Raw genomic sequence first — 25,925 nt, forward strand, 5'->3', positions numbered from 1 at the left:
AATGGAACAAGGAAAAAACTTAATACATGGTACAACAGAAAGCATTCATGTCATGCATGACTTTCTGCATATAGTTAAGAGTGCAAAACAACTCAAAACTATTGGAAAACCTGAAATATACAACTTCCACCAGTTTTTTGTCACATTTGATACTTTTAAAATTGGGAGTGTTTCATTTTTGAGCTAAATAGGAAAATGGGTAACTAAAAATTTCAAAAGTGGTATACCTTACATCTGTTTTTGAGACCATTTCCATTTGCCATTTCAGTTGAGGTGGCCATGTGCGTTTGCAGATGAAACTGGTGAATTTGCAGTGTAATACACATTTAAGAGACAAATTCTTCAACTTGAAAAATGTCCTGGCGTTCTACGTTGTTTTCCTCAAGAAAGGTGTACATCTCCATAATGAGTTTGAAAACCTGTTACCAATGTTTCAATCAACACAAGTGTGTGTGAAAGCCTTGTTTCGATTCTGAAACTAAATATATCAAGCTTGCATGGAAACCTGAGTGACAAAAATTTGTGAAACTGTCTACATATGTCTGTATGCTGCCAGTTTGTGACGGATATAAATTTGCTGACAGTTTGTACCAGACTAAAATTTTATTATGTCTTTCAAGCATGCCAAAAATAAGTTAAATAATATTAAAAATTTGTTTCGTTTGTGATTTATATTGTTGAGAAACATGAAACAAAGCTGCATACAGTGCTTTTGCAGTTAACCCCCCCCCCTTCCCCCTTCCCTCCAATCTGCTTCCATCTTTTCCCTCTCTGACAGCATGATATGGTAGAGGGAGAATTGTGCATGCAGGCAAGAGAGATTGGCACACATACAAATGAGCACTACATGCAAGCAGAGTTTTTGGCCAGCCCTGATCTACATGAAAGGTAAGTGGAACCTATGAGTGCAATTCAAAGCAAAATTTCAATGCACCAGGAATAATTTAAAACTTTTATTAAATTTTAATTGATTGTTGACACTTGGGGTAAATATTTGTTCCTCGTAAACACTGAGTTGCCTTTCATAATCACTACATCTACCCACTACTATTACAATCACGTGATTTCTCATAAAGACAGCTTGGAGATCTGAAATTAAGTTCAAATTGTGCTCCTACAAGATAATTAACTAGAAGTTTCTCATGCAATAAAGTTTGCAAATACATTTACACGCTATATTATATTACATGCTATGCATAATATTCACGCACACGCACACGCACACACGCACACACACACACACACACACACACACACACACACACACAGAGAGAGAGAGAGAGAGAGAGAGAGAGAGATGTATATTAAAATCCTCTCAAGGTAAAAATACTTACATTTTTTTAAAACTGTGAACTAAGAAGGCAGTTATATTTGTCAGTGAAAATTCACTAACTGGTGCACATATGGATTTTACTAACTTTTAAACTATGTCACTGTCTTCTTTAAGCCTTGGTGCACTATTTGAGTTCATACTGGCCATAATTTGGTCCAAGATGTTTACATTTGTCCTTGATACACTTTTTGACCTAGACTCCCTTTTAGCAGAACACGATTTTTGGTTATCACCACTATCACTTCTCACTCCAGTTTCTGTACACTGCAAATTCTCAGTGCCATCTTTTTGAACACTTGTCTGTAACACACTCTTGGTATTAACTTCATTTACTGGACAACTCTTCTTTGGCGTATTTACAATTCTGTCTGAAGAATGTTCTAAATCAGGACTACAATGTACAGAGACCTCAGCAGTAACACTACTATCGAGTTTGGTGCTACTTGATGTATCTGGGTTATCTTCTGATACAACTTCTTTTTTATGCTGTGAGGAGCGAGTAACTTTACTGCAACTAGTATTCAATTCGGTGTTATTAGTTGTTTTTTCACACGCTTTTTCATGGCTCTGATTATGTCTGTGTTCCCTCCTATGCCTCTCACCTACATTATCACTAGAGTGTTGTTTCTTTGTTTTATATTCCTCACTACTTAACTTCACTCTTTTCTCATGCCTCTTCTGATCTTTATCTTTATCTCTAAGCTTTTCTTTATTTTCCTTCTCAGTGTATTCTGGTCTTCTCTTGTTATCAGATTTCTTGTAATAATCAATCTTGAAATCAAACTGTTGATCAACAGCCACTATCCTCTTGCAAGATTCTTGTATAACTTTAGTTGTGGGGTGCTTTTCTTCTGGATCGTCTGTATCACTTTTTTCTTTTTTATCTACAGAGATGGAGTCAAGCTTTGCCTCTAAATGTGTGTCGTCTGACTTACACTTGTCCTCAGACAGTTTTGGTCTTTTCTTTTCCCTGATACCATCTTCATCTGATTCATGCCTCTTTTGTTTTCTTTGATGATATTCTCTCAAATGCTTCTTGTGTTTATCACTTTCACCTATTTCTGAGTGTTGTTCATCTACTTTACTCTGGTGCCTCTCTTTTCTGTGCCTCTCACTTCTAGTGTAATCTCTCTTCGAATCTTGTTTTTGAGATTCACAGGATGTTTTTTCCATGTTCTTGTCTTTGCAATGATGTTGATCTCCACCCACTCTAGAATTTTTACCTTTACGGCTTGTCGCACTGGGATAGTACTGTTTTAAACGCACATGCCATGCTGTAAAGAAAAGAGGGAAAAAAGTAAATACAGTACAGCAACAAAATGATGAACATCACATACAGAATATATCATAATAGGTAAATATCTAATTGGTTACTTAAAAAATTAAGCACCCAAAATCACATGATACATGCCGTCACAACAAGTACTGTTTTTATCTAGTAAATCAAATTCATTGTTCAGTTGTGGAAAAGTAATAGCTAAACACACTCAAATTCTCTTACCATTGCTAGCACCTGTTATGAATATATAGTGTAACATATACACTCTGATGACAGTTAGTAAATGTATAATGAGAACATTGGAACTGGTAACAGCTGTAGTATGCCCAAGTTGCAATATGTAACAAAATAATTGACTAATGGTGTAAAAACTCAACAAATGCCTGTTTTGACATTTCCTACCAAGAGAACTACCCACTAGTTTCTCATAAACACTGCGAAATGCCTTTCAAACCACATAGTTCGGTAGAGCCCTCAGTGACTGCAACTGAAATAGGAAGACTGCTAAGTGTTGAGACAACTAAAGAAGCCTATCACAACAATTATGTTCATTTTCAGTAATAGGTGCAATACTGAGTTCTAATTGTAGGTTGTGTCATATTATCATTGACATTTCATTTTCATTAGTAATAAAAAGGTTTACACTGCAAGTAAATTAATAAATATTATGAAATATAAAATGTTTCATAGACGACATTGTTGCAACCACATACCATAATACAAGTACAGTGGTGGCTTATTTTGGGAACTAATAGCATTGATGATTCTATGCAAGTATTGATATATTAAAACAATTATTAATTTCAATGGTTATTCAGAAATTATTCTTTCAGCACAAAATGTTTTCATGCTTCTTGCAAATTTTGTATGCTCTCTTTACTGCTATATCTGTGGTAATTCATACAACCACAGAGTCTATGAAGTCAGCCTGTTACACATCACTCATGTCAATGCTCTAATATAGGTTTCGCCCTTAATGAACATGTCACCTTAAGAGGGGAAGTGTTGCATACATTCACAGGATGGTTAATGCTGTACTCACTGTTGCTGCTGCTTCTTGAATTCTTCATTCTATGATGAACTACACATAAATATCTGTAATGCATTTTTAAACAGCCTTAGGGTTGATTGTGCTAGCGTTATTTACAGTTTGCTGTACCAATGGACTGACTCTTGGCATTACCCCATGTCATGGCAGTATTCCAACATACTTGAACATTCCATTTATTCATATTTTGTGTTCTGCACCCATAAATACATTTGTTCAATGAATAGCTATCTCCACAGTTATAAAACTGGTAGCACGGTCTCACTTACATTGTGTGTGTTATATGAAGAAATGGATGTTTTTTTGGTGTCCCAGCGAAATATCCACAGTGTGCACAAGTTATGATGCAGTGTTTCAGAGTAGGGTGCCGGGAAGAGGATTGGTAAGGCCGATATTAAACTATAATAAAATTTGATAGTGTAATAAGGAACTTTGCCAAAGTTCGGCATTAGTCAAATTTTCTTTGATCAAATCTAGCGCCTCACCTTAGATTTGATCAAAGGAAGTGTTTGTCTTACGTTTACTGCATGTAGAAAACAACCGCTTGGAGCACTAGCATTGCTGCAGCTGTCTGACACACAATGTTTATCAATGTGACTCCCAAATTTACATAGTGTGTTGCATGCACAACAGAATTGATAGAAATATTCGAGGCAGATGAAGTACTGTGTAGCTTATGATGCCAAAGGGATTTTTCATGTGACTTTATGTCCTTGACCTGCTGCTACCGTGGCAAATTTTGTTGTATATATTTTGCAATTTGCTGTGAAGTCCACGGCTTCGCCCAAGTATGTTTCCTTTTCTTCTGCTTCTCTTGCAAATGCAATGACAATGCAATTGCGGTGCACGCAACTGCTGACAAGGTATAATTTTACTTACGGCATCGGTGGTGCAGTGTGTTGATGTGGCAATGACCATTCATTGCTGGGAATTCATTTCACCACCAAGTAAATAAATAAATCTCTTCTTGCTCTATGGTTGACAGATTCTTGTATGTACCCTTGTCTGCTCAGTAAATCAGTTATACTTGTAATATGAACATTTCATAACAAAACATTTGCATTATATGAAGATGGTGTTGCCAACATCAGCACACTATACTGCCGATGCCGTAAGTAAAATTGAACTGCAGAGAATAGTATTAAGTTGTCATCGACCATTATGAAGAAACTTTGATGAAATAGTTGATGACAGTGAAATACCCCCTTTTGCGCCACACCAAAGATCATTGTCAAAGAAAATTTGATAGTATAGTACTGGCCTAAGCTCCATCTATTAACACGGCATCGTGGTTGCCAACTTGAAAATCACTTTGTTGCGAGCATCCGACTCCAACTAACACTTAATTTTTAATGTGTCGGACTTGAGATCGTTTTATAGATTGACAGATATGCAACAACAGTATAAACTGCAATAATAGTGTTGTCACAAAAAGCAGATCTTATACAGAGACTATACAGTATTGGAAAGTACAGTATAACGTATGAAGCTTACTATTACGGCTGTGGTTATAGCCATAGGGAAGGTTGGCAGTAGATGTAGCACTCATTTGTTTTCCTGAAGTTACACAACTTCTGCCGAACTAGGGCACAACTGGACAAGAAGTGTTGCATGTCACTCAGGAATCCCGAAACACATCACACCTCATACTGTATAGGATATAGTATCATATTACTATATTGCTAATTATTTTGAGAACTGGTAACATGAGTGGAAGAAAAAAGAAAAGCATTACTATTGCTGAAAAGCTATGAATTTTGAAAGTTGAGAAGGAAAACAGAAATCAAAAGCAAGTGGATATTGCCAAGGAATTAGGAATTTCTGTGTCTACTTTAAATTCTATAGTAGCAAAGGCAAAGGAAATTGAAGCTAGTGCATATGTGTTCAGAATTTCTACTAGTAAGCGGACACACATTCAGGATGGGAAATATGAAGATGTGGAAGATTGTCTGTTGCAGTGGTTCAGGCAACGTAGAGCAGAAGGCATTCCTATTAGCAGCCCAATGCTTTGTGAAAAAGCAAATGAATTTGCAATTCGGCTCGGTGTGGAAAATTTCAGTAGTTCATCTGGTTGGCTGCACAAATTTAAGGTAAGACATGGCATCAGCTGTCAGAATGCATGTGGCGAAAGCAAAAGTGTTGATCCCAAGACAGCGTGAGATTAGAAGGAAACCCGTTTGAAAGAAATGACATACCAATATGCTCCTAAAAATATTTTAAATGAGGATGAGACGGGCTTGTTTTACAATGTTATGGCTGATAGCGCAATGGCATTCAAAGGCGAGAACTGCCATGGAGGAAAACGAAGTAAATGACGTGTAACAGTGTTGTTATGTGCTAACAGTGTTGGGAGTGAGAAGCTCCCCCCACACTTACAACTGGGAAATTTGCCAAGCCCCATTGTTTTAAGAACACTGTTACGTTTCCCACAAAATGCATTAGTAACAAGAAATTGTGGTTTATGACAAAAGTTTTCAGAAGCTGGCTTCGAAGTGTCGATGTGAAAATGGGTGCAGCAGGCTGGAAGATTTTATTGTTCACAGACAGGTGTGCAGCACATCCCCCCCTTAGTTTCTATTTGAGAAATGTGACCGTGGAATTGTTTCCATCGAATTGCATGCATGAGCTCCAGCCACTTGACCTTGAAGTAAGATATAATTTCAAGTTGCATTATCGCAAAATGTTCATGCAGCATGCAGTCAGGTGTGTAAACATTGAAAAAAGGAAGAAATTAAAATAAACATTTTACAGGTAAGATTTTTACTTGCTATTTATTTTGTGTTGTGCTACCAGAGCCAAAGAACACTTCGAGAAATTATTAACTAATTTTTTCCTTCTGATAGGCAATGCACTACATTGCAGCTTCATGGCACAGAGTTTCAGATGATACCATTTGGAACTGTTTCCGAAAATCTGGATTTGGAAATGAAGTCCATGATCATGGTGGAAATGATCACTGACGATATTTCACCTAATGATGAAGAATGGAATCAACTTGAAGAGCAGGCATCATTTGAGGATTACGTGAATGTTGATGAAAACATCATCACTAAAGAACCCATGACTATCGCTGAGATAGTTCAACGTGCATCGCGAGACCTGGATGAGGAAGAAGCTGACAATGAGTATGATACACAAGAGCCTCAGGATTCCTGTGTGACATTTAATGATGCAGTAAATGCATTAGAAATAATTAAACAATTTGTGACACACCACAATGTTTCTGAAAAAATAATGACAGTGTTATCCTGTTTTGAGGATACACTGTACACTATTGCTGCGTCAAGTAAAAATTATGGATTTTTTTATGAAATGAGGTTTATATATATATATTAATTATGGTACCTAGTAACTCTATATAACATTTTGTAGAATGTAACTTTTATTTATTGGTTTTTTCATTTTTGTTTATCAATTAATTTGATAGTATGGTGCTATATTTCATATATACGTTTTTCACACTTATATGTTTTTTTTCTGCAGTCTGTTGAAAACCATATAAACATAGTTTTACTGTATATTATTCTAGTGAAACTCATTCTTGAAAACTGCTGCAATGTCTGGGATCCCCACAAGGTCAGATTAAAGGAAGACATTGAAACAATGCACAGGTGGGCTGATACATTTGTTACCAGCAGTTTTGATCAACATGCAAATATTATGGAGATGCATCAGGATGGAGGGAGGATGATGTTATTTTCAAGGAATACTACTGAAAAAATTAAGAGAAACAGCATTTGTAGCCAATTGCAGAATGATCCTACTACTGCCAACATACATTTCGCACAAGACCATGAACATAAGATAAGAGAAATTTGTCTCTTACAGAGGCATATAACCAGTTGTTTTTCTCTTGCTCTATTTATGAGTGGAATAAAAAGGGAAATAATTAGTAACGGTTGGAGGAAAACCTTTGTATAGATGAAAATCTCAATAAATAAAAAATTAGTAATGGTACAACACATCCTCTGCCATGCACTGTACAGATCTGCGAAGTATGTATGTAGATACAGATAACCTACAGTAACTAATTTTGGTAAAATATCATAGCCAAGGTACCTAAATTCAGACACCTAGAGGATATTGTCTAAACTTCAGGATTAAATTGTAAAGCAAATGAAGAGAGACTCCCTAAATTACAACAAATCTACAGAACCGCCTGTAAAAAATAAATAAATACTGGTATGCAAAACTAAATCACAACAACATAATGATCAAACCACAAGTATTATATGCTCTGAAAATCTTGTTAATTGGATGCAGATCACTAATTCAAAACATAGAACGAAAATTTCTAAGAAATTTTTTTAGCCTGGTTTGTTTAGCTAGAATTTGGATGAAAAGGAAATCTCAATAATTACTGATATAAGTCTGACACAATCAGAAAGGCATCTCCATATTCTCATCTCAATAAATGTTAAAAACAATTGGTTGTTTAAAACTGAAATATATATTCAGGAAATTGGATCCAATGGGAACACAGTTTAGGTACATTCAAAACTACTGAAAATCATCAATTCACAGACAAACCAACAACTGGAACCTGCAGAATCCAGGTAGAAGAATGGGAAAGAAACTTCATCAAGAAAATGAAGATATTTTGGGTGAAAAAGAAGAAAGCAAACTCATAAGTTCAACTGCATTCCTCAGTTGGGCATAATGAAGTAAAAAACACTGCCTTACAGAACTGGCAGTACTCCAGTGCTTCCAATTAGACAAGGAATTACAATTTATAACAGAGAGATTTCTGCTCATGGCTAAAATTATGGTAGAAGTTACAAGTCATGAGTCAATACTCGCAGCAGTAACACTGTACAACAGAAATACGTGGTGTCCATTCATCCCCCTCTCTCAATGGATATAAAAAAATTAATTCCCAAGTGTTGCTTATGTTCACTTTGCTCTGTTTTTATGCCATAGATGACCCTCACCAAGTCATGGGAATGGGTCTACATAAATTCTGTGTAACCATTCCTCAAGTTCATATACCTAGCCGTAGCTGACTCACTGTCAAATTTCCCATCCGCAGTAGATGTAAAATCTAACACTACATCAGAGGCAATAATCAGAGGATGGTGGAAATGTGCTTTGCAAGAGAAAGGTTACAAAGATACTGGTTTTGAACAAGGGACCAATTCACAATAATTACTTAACCAGTTCTGCAAATGGAGTGAAATATTTCATCTCACATCAGTGTCATGCATATACTTTTAAAGCCCAGATGACTAAAATAATACCAGTATCCATGTACTCTAAGGTGAAAATGACATAATTTTAAGCCCATACAGGAGCATAGCAACAGATGGGAGCAGCTCAGATGAGATCTGTGTACACTGCAATCACTAATCCCTTGCAGGCCCAGAAGCGCACTCCCACTGTCCGAGACATTTTCAGCCTGGTGCAGCAATGTGGATAAGGACATTCTAAAGGCACATCGGACAGACTGCCGGCACAGTAACCTCTTGTATTCAGTGGCCACTGGTATGTGCCGGCATCACTACCAACAGAATTAGCTATTGTCACACTGGCTGAATCTGCCTCAGACCTCACTTCTGCAGCATACACAACTTTGGCATTTATTACACTTCACGGAAGTGGGAGATTCGGAGTTTGATATTTGTCTCATTTTCGTCGAAAGTATAAGTTTTGAACATCATGACAGCTCTAGTGCACTTTGTGCATTGTATGTTACAAACAGTGTTTGTTTATATGTAAGGTACAGAATATGGAGGCAAGGACTTAATTCATGTGCAAATATGGATAAACAGTTTTTCAAACTGTGGCAGCACCACATCAAATTGTAATTGTGATGTCGTCCGAAGAACAAAGTGCCAAAGCAAGATTGGTGCTTCGCGACACAACCACAAGTGAGGATAGCCTCTCTACCAGTGTCATCGAAAAATGAGCAACACTGGCACAGACACACGCAAAAGAGTTCTGATATGCTGCCATTTTCGCTCTCTTACTTATGGCCAAGCACAGTACTGCTCAGCCCAGTCCGCGATCATTGAAGGTGACAGCATTGTCTTTCTACTACGCCAGCAATGCAAACATTGACTTATTCAAAATTCTACACAAAAGTTATTGCCTGGTACACTTTGAGTGAAGAGACTTGTATCTTATCAGTATCACATGATACGTTAATATTCAGTGACAGTTATAAATACTCATGATATGCCTGTGAAAATTGATTGTACAAAGTTAAGTAAGTCACCTTGTCTATGTTATATTCAAGTGCTATAATATTGTGTGTGTGTTATAGTATCCACTTGACCACCTCCTGGAGTACAGTAAAAGAACCAACCAATGTACCAACGAGTGTATTTTCGTCTGGTACAACAGAAATAAGAGCAGCAGCAGCTTCAACAAACATTACTGCATCAGCAGGCACAACAGAAACATTAACAGCAACATATTCTCCTGCTCCAATAGCAATAACAGTAGTGGCAGCAACAAATGTGGGACATGTATTTACACTTTTCACATATCAATGCAAGGTTAGTTAAGTCGTTGATTCCACCACTAAGTGTGTTTTATTACTGTCTTCTTGTAGTCAGATGTACAAAATGATGCAAAAATTACCACCAGTACATAACCACAGTCACACAGAACCCAATGATATTTGTGATGGTTGATTCAACACTATGGTTGACGAACTCACATTGTGGAAGCTTTATTGCAGTTTACTCAGTGCATTAAGAAGATTGGTCGATTGTATTGATCGTAGATTGCCAACCTGCAAGATCTTAGTCATAAATGTAGTTGTATGTTTATGGACTGCATAGTATCACATGCAAATTCACTCATCAGAGATGTGCTCAGTCCTGCTCCTGACCATGCTAAACCTCTCACCTCTTTGGACTCAACACACTGCAACACTGCCTACACAATGCAGCTGTTCCTTAATGCAGTAGGTATTTCATGGCTCAGAAGAATTAGGTAAAATTATTAACAGTGCTGAATGCACAGATCATCAGAAGACAGTAGTTCACCATCTTATGGTACTCACAATATGTCAACTTGAAAGATGTAGGTGAAGGGCCATCATGTAGACAACAGAACAGCAATATGTAATAAGCACCCTACAACAGCAGTAGGTGTCCGTGGAAAGCAAAACACACAACTTGCAGTCATACCCATTCAGCATATGTGGCATCAACAGTGTAAGGAGGGCATCAAAGCAATTCACAGGCAGGCTGCTAGCTCTGCTACTGGTAAGTTCAATCAACATGCAAGTACCTACATCAACATACATACTCCACAAGCCGCAGTATGGCACATGGTGGAGGGTACCCTGTACCACTAGCCATTTCCTTTCCTGTTCCATTTGCAAATAGAGTGAGACGACAATGACTGTCTTCTATATGACTCTGCATAAGCCCTAATTTCTCATACCTTATCTTCATGGTCTTTATGTGCAGTGTACATTGGCAACAGTAGAAATGTTCTGCAGTCAGCTTCAAATGCCAGTTGTCTAAATTTTCTCAACAGTGTTTTGCAAAATGATCTCTATCTTCCCTCCAAGAATTCCCATTTGAATTCTTGAAACTTCTCCATATTACTTGTGTGTTGATCAAACCTACTGGTAACAAATCCAGCAGCTCGCTTCTGAATCGCTTTGATGTCTTCTTTTAACCTGACCTGGTGCGGATCCCATACACTCAAGTATTTCTCAAGAATGGGCTGCACTTGTGTTATATATGCGGTCTCCTTTACAGATGAATCACATTTTCCTAAAATTCTCCCAACGCACTATTTTTTTAAGCAACGTGATTATGTCAACTAGGACACTACTAATACTGTACCTGAAATTTACAGGTTTGTTTCTCCTACTCACCAAGTACTATGGAGATGCTTCAGGAACTCAAATGGGAATCCATAGAGGGAAGGTAACATTCTCTTTGAGGAATGCTATGGAGAAAATTTAGAGAACCAGAATATGAAGCTGACTGTAGAACGATCCTACGGCCACCAACATACATTTCACATAAGGATCACAAACATTAGATAAGAGAAATTAGGGCTATAGGGAGGTAATTGACTGTATTTTTCCCATGCTCTATTTTCGAGTGTTGCAGGTAGGGAAATGACTACTAGTGATACAACATATCCCCCATCATCCACTGTACAGTGGCTTGCAGAGTACGTATGTAGCTGTAGATGTAGATTGCGGGTTGTCCCACCCCACATTGCCTCTAGCCCCATACTAAGCATGTAAAACAGCCCCAGTAAATCACGCAAACCATTTCCTGAGTGCTACAGTAAGCATAACAAGAAGCACAGCCCACATCAGAATGCAGCATGCTACATTTGCAACAACAAAGTACATCTAGCACCACAGTGTCTCAGTTGCCTAGAAGCACTGCTATAACATGATGTACAACTGTACAAGTATGTTCCATATGGCATGAGCAACTCTGCTGGATGTGATACAAAATTTGTCTAGCCCATTGCTCAGTGTTGTTGACTTCAAAATATGCTGTTTCCTGTTGATCAAAGTCAGTATCTGAGCTCATGGGTTGGCTGGGAAGAGTGTCGGTGCCGACATGTTGTACAGTGGGATTATAATGTATGATGTAATGTTAATTACAAAGGAAGAGTGCCCACCACTGCAAAAATTGTACATTCATTTTCAGGAGCTTGGACAAAAGCTGAAAACTGAAATTAGAGGCTTATGGTCCTTGATCAAGTGGAATTTAATGCCATACAAGTAAACTTAAAATTTCTTGATTCCATAAATGAAAGCCAGTGCTGCCTTCTCAAATTGGGAATCACTGAGTTTCACTACTGTTAAGTATTGGAGGTATATGCAATTTGTTGGTCTGTTTCATCAGCATTTTTATGGGATTGAACTTCACCAGTGCTATATTTCGAGAGGTCCCTAGTGAGCCTGATGTCTGTAGTAACAGATTTTGCTGTGGCAATGGCAGTGACATGCCATCCCTATGAATGGAAGTATGTGTCTTTTGACTGTGCCCAAAGCTGGACGTCTGGCAGTGATGTTCAGAGGCAAAGTCTTGAGTGGCCTCCGAGCTGTCTCCTCACAGCTAGCACTGAAAGTCTCAGCCATGAAGTCTAGCAGTGAGGTCTCTATCCTGCAGTTTCCAAGTGAAGTTCCCCACTCAGACATTATATTCATCAAAAATTCCTATGAGTGTGTCCCTGCATCTGTTTGGCCAACTCAGATGCTTCTTGCCAAGTGAATTATTTTACATCTTTCATAACTGTTACATAACATTCTCATTCCCATGGTAAAAGGCCAACAAAATCTCCAATAAATATTTTCTCGGAAGGTGTTCTTGTTTTGTGACTAATTGTATTTTCCCCCAAACCTTGCTAATGTCTGCTGTCTGGTGGTGAGCATGTCCTTTACTCGTCCCTGTTTTCAAGAGACTTTTGTTAATGTGTGAATTTTTGTGTGCCTATAGCTGCCCTAACAAAAGCTGGGTGCATAACACTGCCTTCCAGTCTGGCCATTACAACTGAAAGTTCACTCTTGGATTGATGACTTTCTTGGCCTCTCCACCTGTGCTCTTCATTGTTTGGTTGCAGACTCCAGCCACTAGGCCTCTTTGGTTCCAGATGGCAGATGTCTCATGTGCCTCTTTCAATGGCCATTGGCAGCTACTCCTCTGTGCCTGGACAAACAGGCATAGTGTTTGTCTTAATCATTGTTTTCAGCCTTCTGCGTGTCTCTTCTTGCTCTTGTAACACTACTTGATGGATAAATTACATAGCTGCCTACATGTTGTTTGTTGTGGTCTTCAGTCCTGAGACTGGTTTGATGCAGCTCTCCATGCTACTCTATCCTGTGCAAGCTTTTTCATCTCCCAGTACCTACTGCAACCTACATCCTTCTGAATCTGCTTAGTGTATTCATCTCTTGGTCTCCCTCTACGATTTTTACCCTCCACGCTGCCCTCCAATACTAAATTGGTGATCCCTTGATGCCTCAGAACATGTCCTACCAACCGATCCCTTCTTCTGGTCAAGTTGTGCCACAAACTTCTCTCCTCCCCAATCCTATTCAATACCTCCTCATTAGTTATGTGATCTACCCATCTAATCTTCAGCATTCTTCTGTAGCACCACATTTCGAAAGCTTCTATTCTCTTCTTGTCCAAACTATTTATCGTCCATGTTTCACTTCCATACATGGCTACACTCCATACGAATACTTTCAGAAATGACTTCCTGACACTTAAATCAATACTGGATGTTAACAAATTTCTCTTCTTCAGAAACGCTTTCCTGGCCATTGCCAGCCTACATTTTATATCCTCTCTACTTCGACCATCATCAGTTATTTTGCTCCCCAAATAGCAAAACTCCTTTACTACTTTAAGTGCCTCATTTCCTAATCTAATTCCCTCAGCATCACCGGACTTAATTAGACTACATTCCATTATCCTTGTTTTGCTTCTGTTGATGTTCATCTTATATCCTCCTTTCAAGACACTGTCCATTCCATTCAACTGCTCTTCCAAGTCCTTTGCTGTCTCTGACAGAATTACAATGTCATCGGCGAACCTCAAAGTTTTTATTTCTTCTCCATGAATTTTAATACCTACCCCGAATTTTTCTTTTGTTTCCTTTACTGCTTGCTCAATATACAGATTGAACAACATCGGGGAGAGGCTACAACCCTGTCTTACTCCCTTCCCAACCACTGCTTCCCTTTCATGTCCCTCGACTCTTATAACTGCCATCTGGTTTCTGTACAAATTGTAAATAGCCTTTCGCTCCCTGTATTTTACCCCTGCCACCTTCAGAATTTGAAAGAGAGTATTCCAGTCAACATTGTCAAAAGCTTTCTCTAAGTCTACAAATGCTAGAAACGTAGGTTTGCCTTTCCTTAATCTTTCTTCTAAGATAAGTCGTAAGGTCAGTATTGCCTCACGTGTTCCAGTGTTTCTACGGAATCCAAACTGATCTTCCCCGAGGTTGGCTTCTACTAGTTTTTCCATTCGTCTGTAAAGAATTCGTGTTAGTATTTTGCAGCTGTGACTTATTAAGCTGATAGTTCGGTAATTTTCACATCTGTCAACACCTGCTTTCTTTGGGATTGGAATTATTATATTCTTCTTGAAGTCTGAGGGTATTTCGCCTGTTTCATACATCTTGCTCACCAGGTGGTAGAGTTTTGTCAGGACTGGCTCTCCCACGGCCGTCAGTAGTTCCAATGGAATATTGTCTACTCCAGGGGCCTTGTTTCGGCTCAGGTCTTTCAGTGCTCTGTCAAACTCTTCACGCAGTATCGTATCTCCCATTTCATCTTCATCTACATCCGCCTCCATTTCCATAATATTGTCCTCAAGTACATCGCCCTTGTATAGACCCTCTATATACTCCTTCCACCTTTCTGCTTTCCCTTCTTTGCTTAGAACTGGGTTTCCATCTGAGCTCTTGATATTCATACAAGTGGTTCTCTTATCTCCAAAGGTCTCTTTAATTTTCCTGTAGGCGGTATCTATCTTACCCCTAGTGAGATAGGCCTCTACATCCTTACATTTGTCCTCTAGCCATCCCTGCTTAGCCATTTTGCACTTCCTGTCGATCTCATTTTTGAGACGTTTGTATTCCTTTTTGCCTGTTTCACTTACTGCATTTTTATATTTTCTCCTTTCATCAATTAAATTCAATATTTCTTCTGTTACCCAAGGATTTCTACTAGCCCTCGTCTTTTTACCTACTTGATCCTCTGCTGCCTTCACTACTTCATCCCTCAAAGCTACCCATTCTTCTTCTACTGTATTTATTTCCCCCATTCCTGTCAATTGCTCCCTTATGCTCTCCCTGAATCTCTGTACAACCTCTGGTTCTTTTAGTTTATCCAGGTCCCATTTCCTTAAATTCCCACCTTTTTGCAGTTTCTTCAGTTTTAATCTACAGGTCATAAAGTGATGACAATTTTCACGTCACTACTTAAGTCACTGTGATCCAGAAATAATATGATGAACTGTATTTCAGTGTCCCACACGCATTATCTTTCTTTGACTATCTGTGTTCCTTGTTTGTCTCCAAGTGTTAAACAGTTGCATTTAACATAATCACTGGTCAGTATTTCCCTATCCTAGGCAATTCTTGCTATGCTTGTTTATCAAAATCGTATTTACATGAATATATTCAATGACAAAAACATGTAATGGGGTATTATTCTTCTTGAGATTACATGGAAAAGTATGTGAAAAACTTCTGTGGCATAAAATCTACATACAGTTTAAATTGAGATCAAGAAATAGTTTACATGTTGTTTGGCAACACGTTTGCCTTAGACATTTTGTACAGATATATAAAACGTATAATTATGCAAAGGAAATCACAAGGAAGACAATAATAAGCTCACTGAACAAAATATTAGTCAGACACTTATAAGAGCATATTGGATTGCTTTAGATGTGACCCTCCATCAGTGATGAGTCATTGCAGTGAATTGGTGTGTATGTGCAAGTCCACTGTAAGAAATCAGTGTCTTAAGAAGGTTCGAACTGGAGACGTGGCAGAAAGGAACAAGTTATTGTGTTCGGACGTGCCCATGGCTACATCACTTATGAAGTTGCCCAAACTGTCGATGTATCAATGCGCACTCTCCAATGTTTCTACACAGTATGGTGTACCACTTGCAGCCATGTAACATGACATACGAACTGTGGTCATGAAAAGATCCTAACTGAAAAGTACTGGAGACAAGTGGCATACCTATTCAATGACAATCGGTTTCAGACCAGACAGAAATTGCTGCCGTCAGTGAACGCAGGTCCAGATCAACTAATTTCTGAATGAACATAGGGAATGAAACAGCATCAATGGACATTTGGAGTCAGGTGCTTTGCAAAAGGCCATTAACTCAGTGGTACATAAAGGTTCAAATCTTCAGCTGACCAAATAACATAGAAACTGGAGGAATGTAGAACAGTTTGGTAAGTCTGATTTTGCTTCTTTTCAAATGATTCTAGGCATCAAATGCATCAATGACCAGAAACATTTAGCCCATAGTATGTGGAGAGTGTAGTTCAGGCTGGAGGTGGTTCTGTGATGTATTGGGAGTGTTTTAATACCACGACCTGGACCCACTCTTTCAGCTTACCATGAACATGAATGAGGATGCTTACTTTAACATTCTTGGTGATCATGTGCTGCCTTATCTTCTGCATCTTCATGATGTGTGAATGTTTGTATTTTCCAAGGTGAGAACAACAGTGATCATACAGCTGTATGCATATGTTCGTGGTTTAACAAACTCTCAGGCACCATATTGCACCTTGAGTGGTCCACTAATCCCGTGTGCAGTTCAATAGTCTCTGGGACCTAATCATCTGTTTGTGGCTTCAGCTGTATATGGCATACCTGAAGAAACTTGTGGATTCTCTTATTTACCAGATTAGAGCAATTATCAAAGATCGAGACAGTTACACTGTATTATCACATTGTCTCCTAGGGGCGGGGGGTTACGAATTTTTTTGTCCAGTGTGTTTACATCAATAATCATATAAGAAAACACACTCGTGCTTAAGAACAAGTAAAAATGGATAAAATAGTAGTTTTGCTGCTTTCAGCATATTTCAACATATTTTTGCACCAATTCCTTTGTATTATTTCCTCACTTTAGATGTGTATCAGCTCACACTATTAGCACTTTTCACTATCTGGGTGCCCTCAGAGTCCTCTACAATCTTTGACATATGAATATCAATTGTCTGTCACTTTCATACAACAAAACTCACCACACTCAGCCCATTAAACTACCAATTATTGCAAACTACAGTGCTGCCTCATTCCTACATGAAGTTAACCTTCCTTTCATAAAAGGAAAACACCCTCACACTGAGAAATAGTCCCTCGTTTCTCTTGCACTGATGCTTCCACACCTCTTGTGCCCTCCAGTGCCAAACAGAAAACTTATCAATAACATATGGCCCAATTCACAAACGAAAAAAACATCTCTCTCTTTCTGAATGTATATGTCAGCGTCCCTTGCATTTTTATTGACTTTCCCCCAAAATGAACTCGCGATCATTTCTAATTTTCTTCATGAGTTTTCCACAAACTGATTATTTGATAGAAAATTCTGCCGTGGCAGCTAAAATTAATTCAATTGTCTGTTCCATCCTTAATTTCCATTCTTTTGTGACTGTTATAATTCAAAGGTACAGTACACTCTTTCACATTTTACCTTTTCCCATCTGCCTCAGATTTAAACAGCCCTCCTATCAACTTTCCCTTGACGCATATTGAAGTACTCCATTCTCCCAGTACATTCCAAAACTTTGTTCGCACCAATAACTACAACTTCTGCCACTGTCATTACCCACATAATATTGACTATCTGCTTTTCGAATGACCTGACAACTGAGTCACCACTGGACTGGATGCCAGGTGGTCAGATGCTGGAAGCCATTACACTGGCAGAATTCCTTAAATGCAAATAACACAAATTATTGGACATTGACATAGTGGCCTGTGGAGCTCCCTCAGTTTCAATAACATCTCGGAGTCATATGCGATTGGTTGGTCTGTTCTGCTGGTATTTTTGTGGGACAGAACTGCACCAGTCTCATATTTCAAAGTGTCTTTACTGAGTGTGAGGGTTGCAGTGATGGATTTTGCTAGGCCCCACATTCAGTGTCAATTACGTTGTGATGAAAATTTTTATTTGATTGAGGTTACATTTATTAATGTTAATTTAATTTCATTTGAGTGTGTTATTTGCAGAATAATAATACACATAGGGATTTGTTACATCCATTGTAGAAATGTTGATTATGTTACAAACATTTATTTTTGCAAAAAGGTTTTTTGGACCATAGTTAGCTTTTCCAAATCACTGTTATAAAATAAGTAACATATCTTGGTCACTAATAAAGCAATAATATGCCCAGTATCAATAAAAATTACTCAGACTTGTGACCAGAGTTCTTAGTCATGACTGACTCAAAGATGAACAGAACTGGTAAGCAGACTAAAGATCCTAAGTGTCTCCTCATGCCTAACATTCAAGTCTCTACCCTGAAGAATAGCAGTAAAGTCTCTACTCTGTAATTTTGAAGTGGAATCCACACTACAACAATCTCTCTCCTAACATCCTGCAGAGATTTCTTTGGGTGTTCATGGATCCAATTGGCCAGCTAAAATGGTTTTGCTCAGAAGGCATGGCACAGATTTAAAACACAGTTTCAACTGCATAAAGAACTTCTTGCAGGTTGTGGAGCATACAAATTTGAGGCCTTTCTTTTGTAGTTGGTTCACTGGGTATGCTGTTCGGGCTACTTTGGTAATAAATTTGCCATAGTATCTAACAGTACCCAGAAAAGAATTCAGTTCTGTCAAATTTTTGGGAAATGACAATTTGTATATGGCATCAACACTCTCTTCTGCATTTGTGGGCCACAACTTGCTTGATATGACTTATTAGACTTACATCCTTTTATTTCAGTTGTTGAAACATGGGGCTTCGATGAAACATTATCAACAGACTCCATTTTGTGCCATTGCCTTCACCTTTCTTCCTGCTTCTGTCTCCACTGACCTCCTCCACTTCATCGTCAATCTTCCTTTTCTACAATGAGCTTGAGGATTCCAATCCAGGGCTCGTCTCTTTATTGCCATCTGATTTTTGCACGGCGTGTGCCCAATCCACTTCCATTTTCTTACCTTTGTGCGTATATCTGCAGGCGTCTCTTCTGTACAGTTCCACACCTTTTCACTGGATATTAAACTTGACCAAACTACTATCAGGATTTTTGTAAGCACTGGTTTGTAAAAGTTTGTATTTTCTTGTTGACTGATTTTGTCGCCTTCCAGGTTTCACACCTGTACAGCTACACTGATTTTATTTTAGTGTTGAATAGTTGATGTTTTGTTTGCAGGAAAATATCATTGCTTTTCCAGATGGGATGCACTTGGGTGAAGACTACACTTACTCCACTTTGAAGGTCAGATATGGAATGTGACTATCATTCAACGCTAAGCTCCAACTGAAAAAGCAGAGAGAGATGCATCAAAAACCATTTCTACGCTGCACTACAAGCAGCACTGAAGGTGCAAAATGAGATACTGTCATAGTTGTGGGAGACATAAATGCAAAAGTGGGTGTAGAAAATCTGAGGTTGGAGCACATAATGGGATGACACAAAGTTGGGGAGGCTAATGTAATTGATGAACTTTTAAGGAGTTCTGTGCAAAGAACGAGCTAGTCATAGGAGGAACACTGTTTCCACACAAAAAATACTATAAAATCTCATTGGTATTACCCAACCACAGGATGCAGAATCAGATCAACCACTTTGCCATAGGTCGGAAATGGAAAAGATCATTGCTAAATGTTAGAAATAAAAGGGGAGCTCGTATACGCAGTAACCACCATTTGATACTAACTAATGTACATTTGAAAATCTTAGCAACAAAGAAGAAATTTGATTTACAAAAGAAGTAGTTTGATACCTCAAAGCTGAATGGTCCTAAATTCAAACAGGAATTTAGACTAGAATTGTATAATACATATCAAGCACTCAACATGATGTGGAGGGTGGAGTAAAACAGCACTGACAAAAAGTCATGGGAGAAAAATTCTTGAAATTGCTGAAAAGGTAGTAGAATTTAGACGGTAAAAGAAAAGATTGTGTGAGCAGGAACACCTGGAAGAAAGTGGGAGAAAGGAACAATTTGAAAGCAAAGATGAGTATCGCAAAAACCATTAGGCAATAGACTGAGCTACATGTAGCATATACCAGAGTAGATCATGAGGTGAAAAAGAGTGAGAAATTAGACTGAAGGAAATTGACAAATGATCCTGCTACATGAGCACGAGAGAGCTGCAAGAAAAGGAGAAACGAATGAGCTTTACCAGACCACAAGAATGCTAGGAGGAAGAAGGGATCAATAAACCATCTAGTGAAAAGCAAGGCAGGAACAAAGCTGACAAATGAAACTGAACAATTGGAAAAATGTCATGAACATTTTGAAGAGGCACTAAACAGAGAGGCACAGATAGATGAACTACAACAGGCAACAGAAGAGCAGGAAAACATAATCAAAGATGAGAATGTGCATGAATGAGAGCTCAGCAAGAATCAAGAGTGTAGTACCTAGCAGAAAGGAGATCAGGGTCACTCCAAAGCAAATGAAATGTGGTAAGATCCCTGGGTTATACAGTATGCCACGAGAAATGCTGAAAAAAGACCTATCAATGATAGTAGATTTATCATACCCTCTGTTCAACAAGATCTATAACAGGGAAGAAATGCCAGAAGAATGGAAGACAGACATTTCAGTAAAACTTCTGAAGAACGGAGACCTGACAAAATACAATAACTGGAGAGGGATCATGTTGTTATCCATGCCTAGCAGATCTGAATGGAGTGGTGGGAAGGCTTGTCTTACGAAAAACAAAATTTATACAGCTAAATGTGACTATAGATGGAAAGTCCCAAATAAAGGGAAGGAATTTAGAGGATTTTAAAGACTTCATGTACCTCAGAAGAACTGTGACTAAAAATGGAGGAACTGACGAGGACATCTGTAGCAGGATCAACAATTTGTGGACATGGCAAACCAAAACAATGTCTAGTAAACATAGGCTCTAAAACGCATACTCCCTAAGAGCTATGAGCACTTGAACAATAGGGGAGACACGTTTCACAGTAGCGAAGATACAGTCTTACCAACAACAGTACCAGTACATGTAAGCCACTATCAGAGGTATCAGAATGGTTTCTGCTTATAATTTTCAACTTGTTTGTTTCCGAAAATTGATACATTACCCTTCTCCATCATCCTAGAAAGTTTGTAGCATTATCATGAAATCATCCTGTATATACATACATTTACAGGTGCCAGCACCTATAATTCTGATGCTCTACAGCGTCATTGAATGACGTTTCCAGACATGGGTTCCTAATCAAAATATTATGTATTGAGTCTCCTCTATAAGTCCTAGAAGGCTGTAATGGGAACTTCAGAACACCCTGTATATCACAAATATTTAATCCTAAGTTGAAAAAATGTGAATTTGATCAAGAGTCCCTGTCACTATAATGTTACCTAAATAATTAGTACACTGTGGTATCTGTTGGGTAAACTGCTCTAAATAGCTCAGACCCTGAATATTAACATAATGTACTTTTATATTCAAAATGGTGAACTCAACACATGAATCCATTGTTTTTCCACATATACTGGCAACTGCAGATATCCACCCACAAAATCCGATATAAATGTTTATTAGACTGTGAATCAACTGTGTGGCTCTGGAATTTCTGAAAATGCGTATCATCCCATTTTGTTTTAATAACTAACACTGGCGTAACTCACGACTTGACAAAAACGGGTAATAACACCCTTGGCCATCACTCAGTCAAGTCCACTTTTTACAGCCCCGCACACTGTTAAAAGTTACCAGTTGAGCAAGACATGAAAGTGGCTGGGCTGCAGGCTGTAATAACATGAGTCAAATATTCTTTTGCACAGCTCAGCAAAGGTTCAAATTACTGTGCATAAGTTCGGCACAATGCTCCTAGAACATTATCTGGAATGCATTTCAAAACTAAAGATACTGTAGTCCACACAGTATAGGTGACCAAGAGAACCTGCCTAAATAATAAAGACCCTGCACTTATTATTCCTTTGCCTGAAGGCCAAGGATGGAATACTCCTTTTGGCCACTGAGAAGTGGTATCAAGTGTGATCATTCTGACTCCACATTCTTCAGTTGCTCCATCAACTGCACTGGGGTATTTCGCACATGGTATTGTTGGCTCAATGTCACATTTACTGGTAATGTGTAGACACCAACACCGAACACACAGTCCAGATTTGCAAGTTATGCGGTCCAGATGACAACCACTTCAAAGGTTATGATTCAGGTCATCATTGCTATTACTGCAATTGAGGAACTTCACACACTGCCGTGTCAGACAATGGCAAACAATTTGCTTTATCTATGATTAAGGAATTCTGCCAATGTAATGACATCCAAATCTGACAAAATACAATTCCATCCAGCATCTACTACAGTTGTGGAGTGGTGGCCAGGAGATTTAATAAATAGATATCAAAGAAAGGATTGGCTGGTAGGACACATTCTAAGACATCAAGGGATCACCAATTTAGTACTGGAGGAATGTGTAGGGGGTAAAAATTGAGGAGGGAGACCACGAGATGAATACCGTAAGCATGTTAAAAAGAATATAGGTTGCAGCAACTATTCAGAGATGAAGAGGCTTGCACAGGATAGAGTAACATGGAGAGCTGCATCAAATCAGTGTTCAGACTGAAGACTATAACAACAACAACTACCCAATATGATGCTGGCAATGACAGTGGGGGCAGCAGTGACAAGTTTCCCCGTCACATCTTAGTCCACCCTCGTCAATTGTCACAACCGGCAGAGCTGCTACATGGGCACAGGATCCGCACACTGCTAGATCTTTCATCACCATCCCAGAGCTCACACACTGGTCACATGGGCTCCTACAGGGTGTTTCAAAAATGACCGGTATATTTGAAACGGCAATACAAACTAAACGAGCAGCGATAGAAATACACCGTTTGTTGCAATATGCTTGGGACAACAGCACATTTTCAGGGAGACAAACTTTCGAAATTACAGTAGTTACAATTTTCAACAACAGATGGCACTGCGGTCTGGGAAACTCTATAGTATGATATTTTCCACATATCCACCATGCGTAGCAATAATATGGCGTAGTCTCTGAATGAAATTACCCAAAACCTTTGACAACGTGTCTGGCGGAATGGCTTCACATGCAGATGAGATGTACTGCTTCAGCTGTTCAATTGTTTCTGGATTCTGGCGGTACACCAGGTCTTTCAAGTGTCACAAGGGTTCATGTCTGGCGAATAGGGAGGCCAATCCACGCCGCCTCTTGTATGTTTCGGATAGCCCAAAGCAATCACACGATCATCGAAATATTCATTCAGGAAATTAAAGACGTCGGCCGTGCGATGTGGCCGGGCACCATCTTGCATAAACCACGAGGTGTTCGCAGTGTCGTCTAAGGCAGTTTGTACCGCCACAAATTCACGAAGAATGTCCAGATAGTGTGATGCAGTAATCGTTTCGGATCTGAAAAATGGGCCAATGATTCCTTTGGAAGAAATGGCGGCCCAGACCAGTACTTTTTGAGGATGCAGGGACGATGGGACTGCAACATGGGGCTTTTCGGTTCCCCATATGCGCCAGTTCTGTTTATTGACGAAGCCGTCCAGGTAAAAATAAGCTTCGTCAGTAAACCAAATTCTGCCCACATGCATATCGCTGTCATCAATCCTGTGCACTATATCGTTAGCGAATGTCTCTCGTGCAGCAATGGTAGCGGCGCTGAGGGGTTGCCGCGTTTGAATTTTGTATGGATAGAGGTGTAAACTCTGGCGCATGAGACGATACGTGGACGTTGGAATCATTTGGACCGCAGCTGCAATATGGCGAACGGAAACCCGAGGCCGCTGTTGGATCACCTGCTGCACCACCTGCGTGTTGCCCTCTGTGGTTGCCGTACGCGGTCGGCCCTACCTTTCCAGCATCCGTCACGTTCCCAGTCCGTTGAAATTTTTCAAACAGATTCTTTATTGTATCGCTTTTCGGTCCTTTGGTTACATTAAACCTCCGTTGAAAACTTCGTCTTGCTGCAACAACACTGTGTTCTAGGCGGTGGAATTCCAACACCAGAAAAATCCTCTGTTCTAAGGAATAAACCATGTTGTCCACAGCACACTTGCACGTTGTGAACAGCACACGCTTACAGCAGAAAGACGATGTACAGAATGGCGCACCCACAGACTGCGTTGTCTTCTATATCTTTCACATCACTTGCAGCGCCATCTGTTGTTGAAAATTGTAACTACCGTAATTTCGAAAGTTTGTCCGCCTGAAAATGTACTGTTGTCCCAAGCATATTGCAACAAACGGTGTATTTCTATCGCTGCTCGTTTAGTTTTTATTGCTGTTTCAAATATACTGGTCATTTTTGAAACACCCTGTATGTCTGGGCCTACACACTTAACCATACACCCTAGTAGACCCAGGTTACAGTCATGGCAAACTGGGGACATCAAATTTTTGAGATAGTGGCCAGTCAATATAAATTGATTGGTCACTGGGATAAGATCAGGCCACCCCATGCCACACACCAATTGCCCCCCCCCCCCCCCCCCCCTTCGACAACTTTGGCACAGTGCACATCTAGCCACCGACCACCACCACCACCTTTTGCCATTACTCAGCTTCCCAAGTGGCATAAACTTCACCCCAGCCTCCATTCCCAGTTCAATATGCTCTCTTCCTACGTCAGTGTGGTTCCACATGGTGCCAAGCAGAGATTTGCCACAGCAGTGAATGGTCATACTTGGAGGTGGATCCACACCCATCAACCTCAGTGAATCTCCAACCCGTACCAGCAGAGACAAGCACAGAGATGATGTTAGCAGTGGCAGAAGATCAGATTATGGATATCCCCTGCTCTGTCATGTTCCACCAACCACCCCAGATCCTTTGTTGGGCATTCCAGCACTTCTGTTCCCCCAGTGCCATCTGTTTATACCACATCCTAGGCATTACCAACGCCACATTTCAGTTAAAGGTGGCAGGGATATTTTACCCCTGCTGATTAGCAGCAGTCATGGGGAAATTAACTTTCTGACTGGCATAAATTGTATAGTGTCATTGAATTGCACCAATCGTAGTTTATGCTGCAGCTGTGGCAGTTGCTGCAATTGCAAGTTGCATGTGGAATGGGCACAGCCACTGGTTATTTAAGCATGATACTGATCATGGCCAAGTCACTTTGGTCCAATATATGTAATTATAATTTCACACCATACAGTGTTGCCTTTACGACCTAGTATCTGTATGGAGTGTTCTTGCTAGCTACAATGAGTTTGACTTTTCACACTCTTTGGATAAGAATGAGATTCATATTTTGATGCTGCTCCCACTTTTGTTGAAAATATGATATCTGAACATAGTGGAAGCTCTACTGCACTTTAGAGTGTCATATGATACACTAACACTATATCTTTGGAGATACAAAAGCTAATCAATATATATCCCAGTGAACACCACCAGTGCAGTGGTGACTGTAGCCTCCATCACCAGCATTATAGCTGTCACAGCTTCCACCCTCTCTGCCCTCACACCTGTCAGAAGCATAGCAGTAATAGCAGTCTCCATATCAGCTATATTGCTGCCACTACTTGTATTACATGTACCAACAGCGTTCATAGCCATTGTATAACATCTGTACAAGAAC

General features: G+C 39.3%; 1 protein-coding gene across 1 annotated transcript in view; it reads right to left on the reverse strand.

Annotated features, from left to right (window-relative positions):
- Positions 1-25,925, reverse strand: part of LOC124722302 — a 422,581-nt gene that overhangs the window by 20,281 nt on the left and 376,375 nt on the right. The window contains exon 11 of the mRNA XM_047247484.1: positions 1,335-2,607. Coding sequence (XP_047103440.1) covers positions 1,421-2,607 — 1,187 coding nt within the window. The 3' untranslated portion in view covers positions 1,335-1,420. The remainder of the gene's footprint in view (positions 1-1,334; positions 2,608-25,925) is intronic.

Source organism: Schistocerca piceifrons, chromosome X (assembly GCF_021461385.2).
Source record: "Schistocerca piceifrons isolate TAMUIC-IGC-003096 chromosome X, iqSchPice1.1, whole genome shotgun sequence".
Taxonomy (NCBI): domain Eukaryota; kingdom Metazoa; phylum Arthropoda; class Insecta; order Orthoptera; family Acrididae; genus Schistocerca; species Schistocerca piceifrons.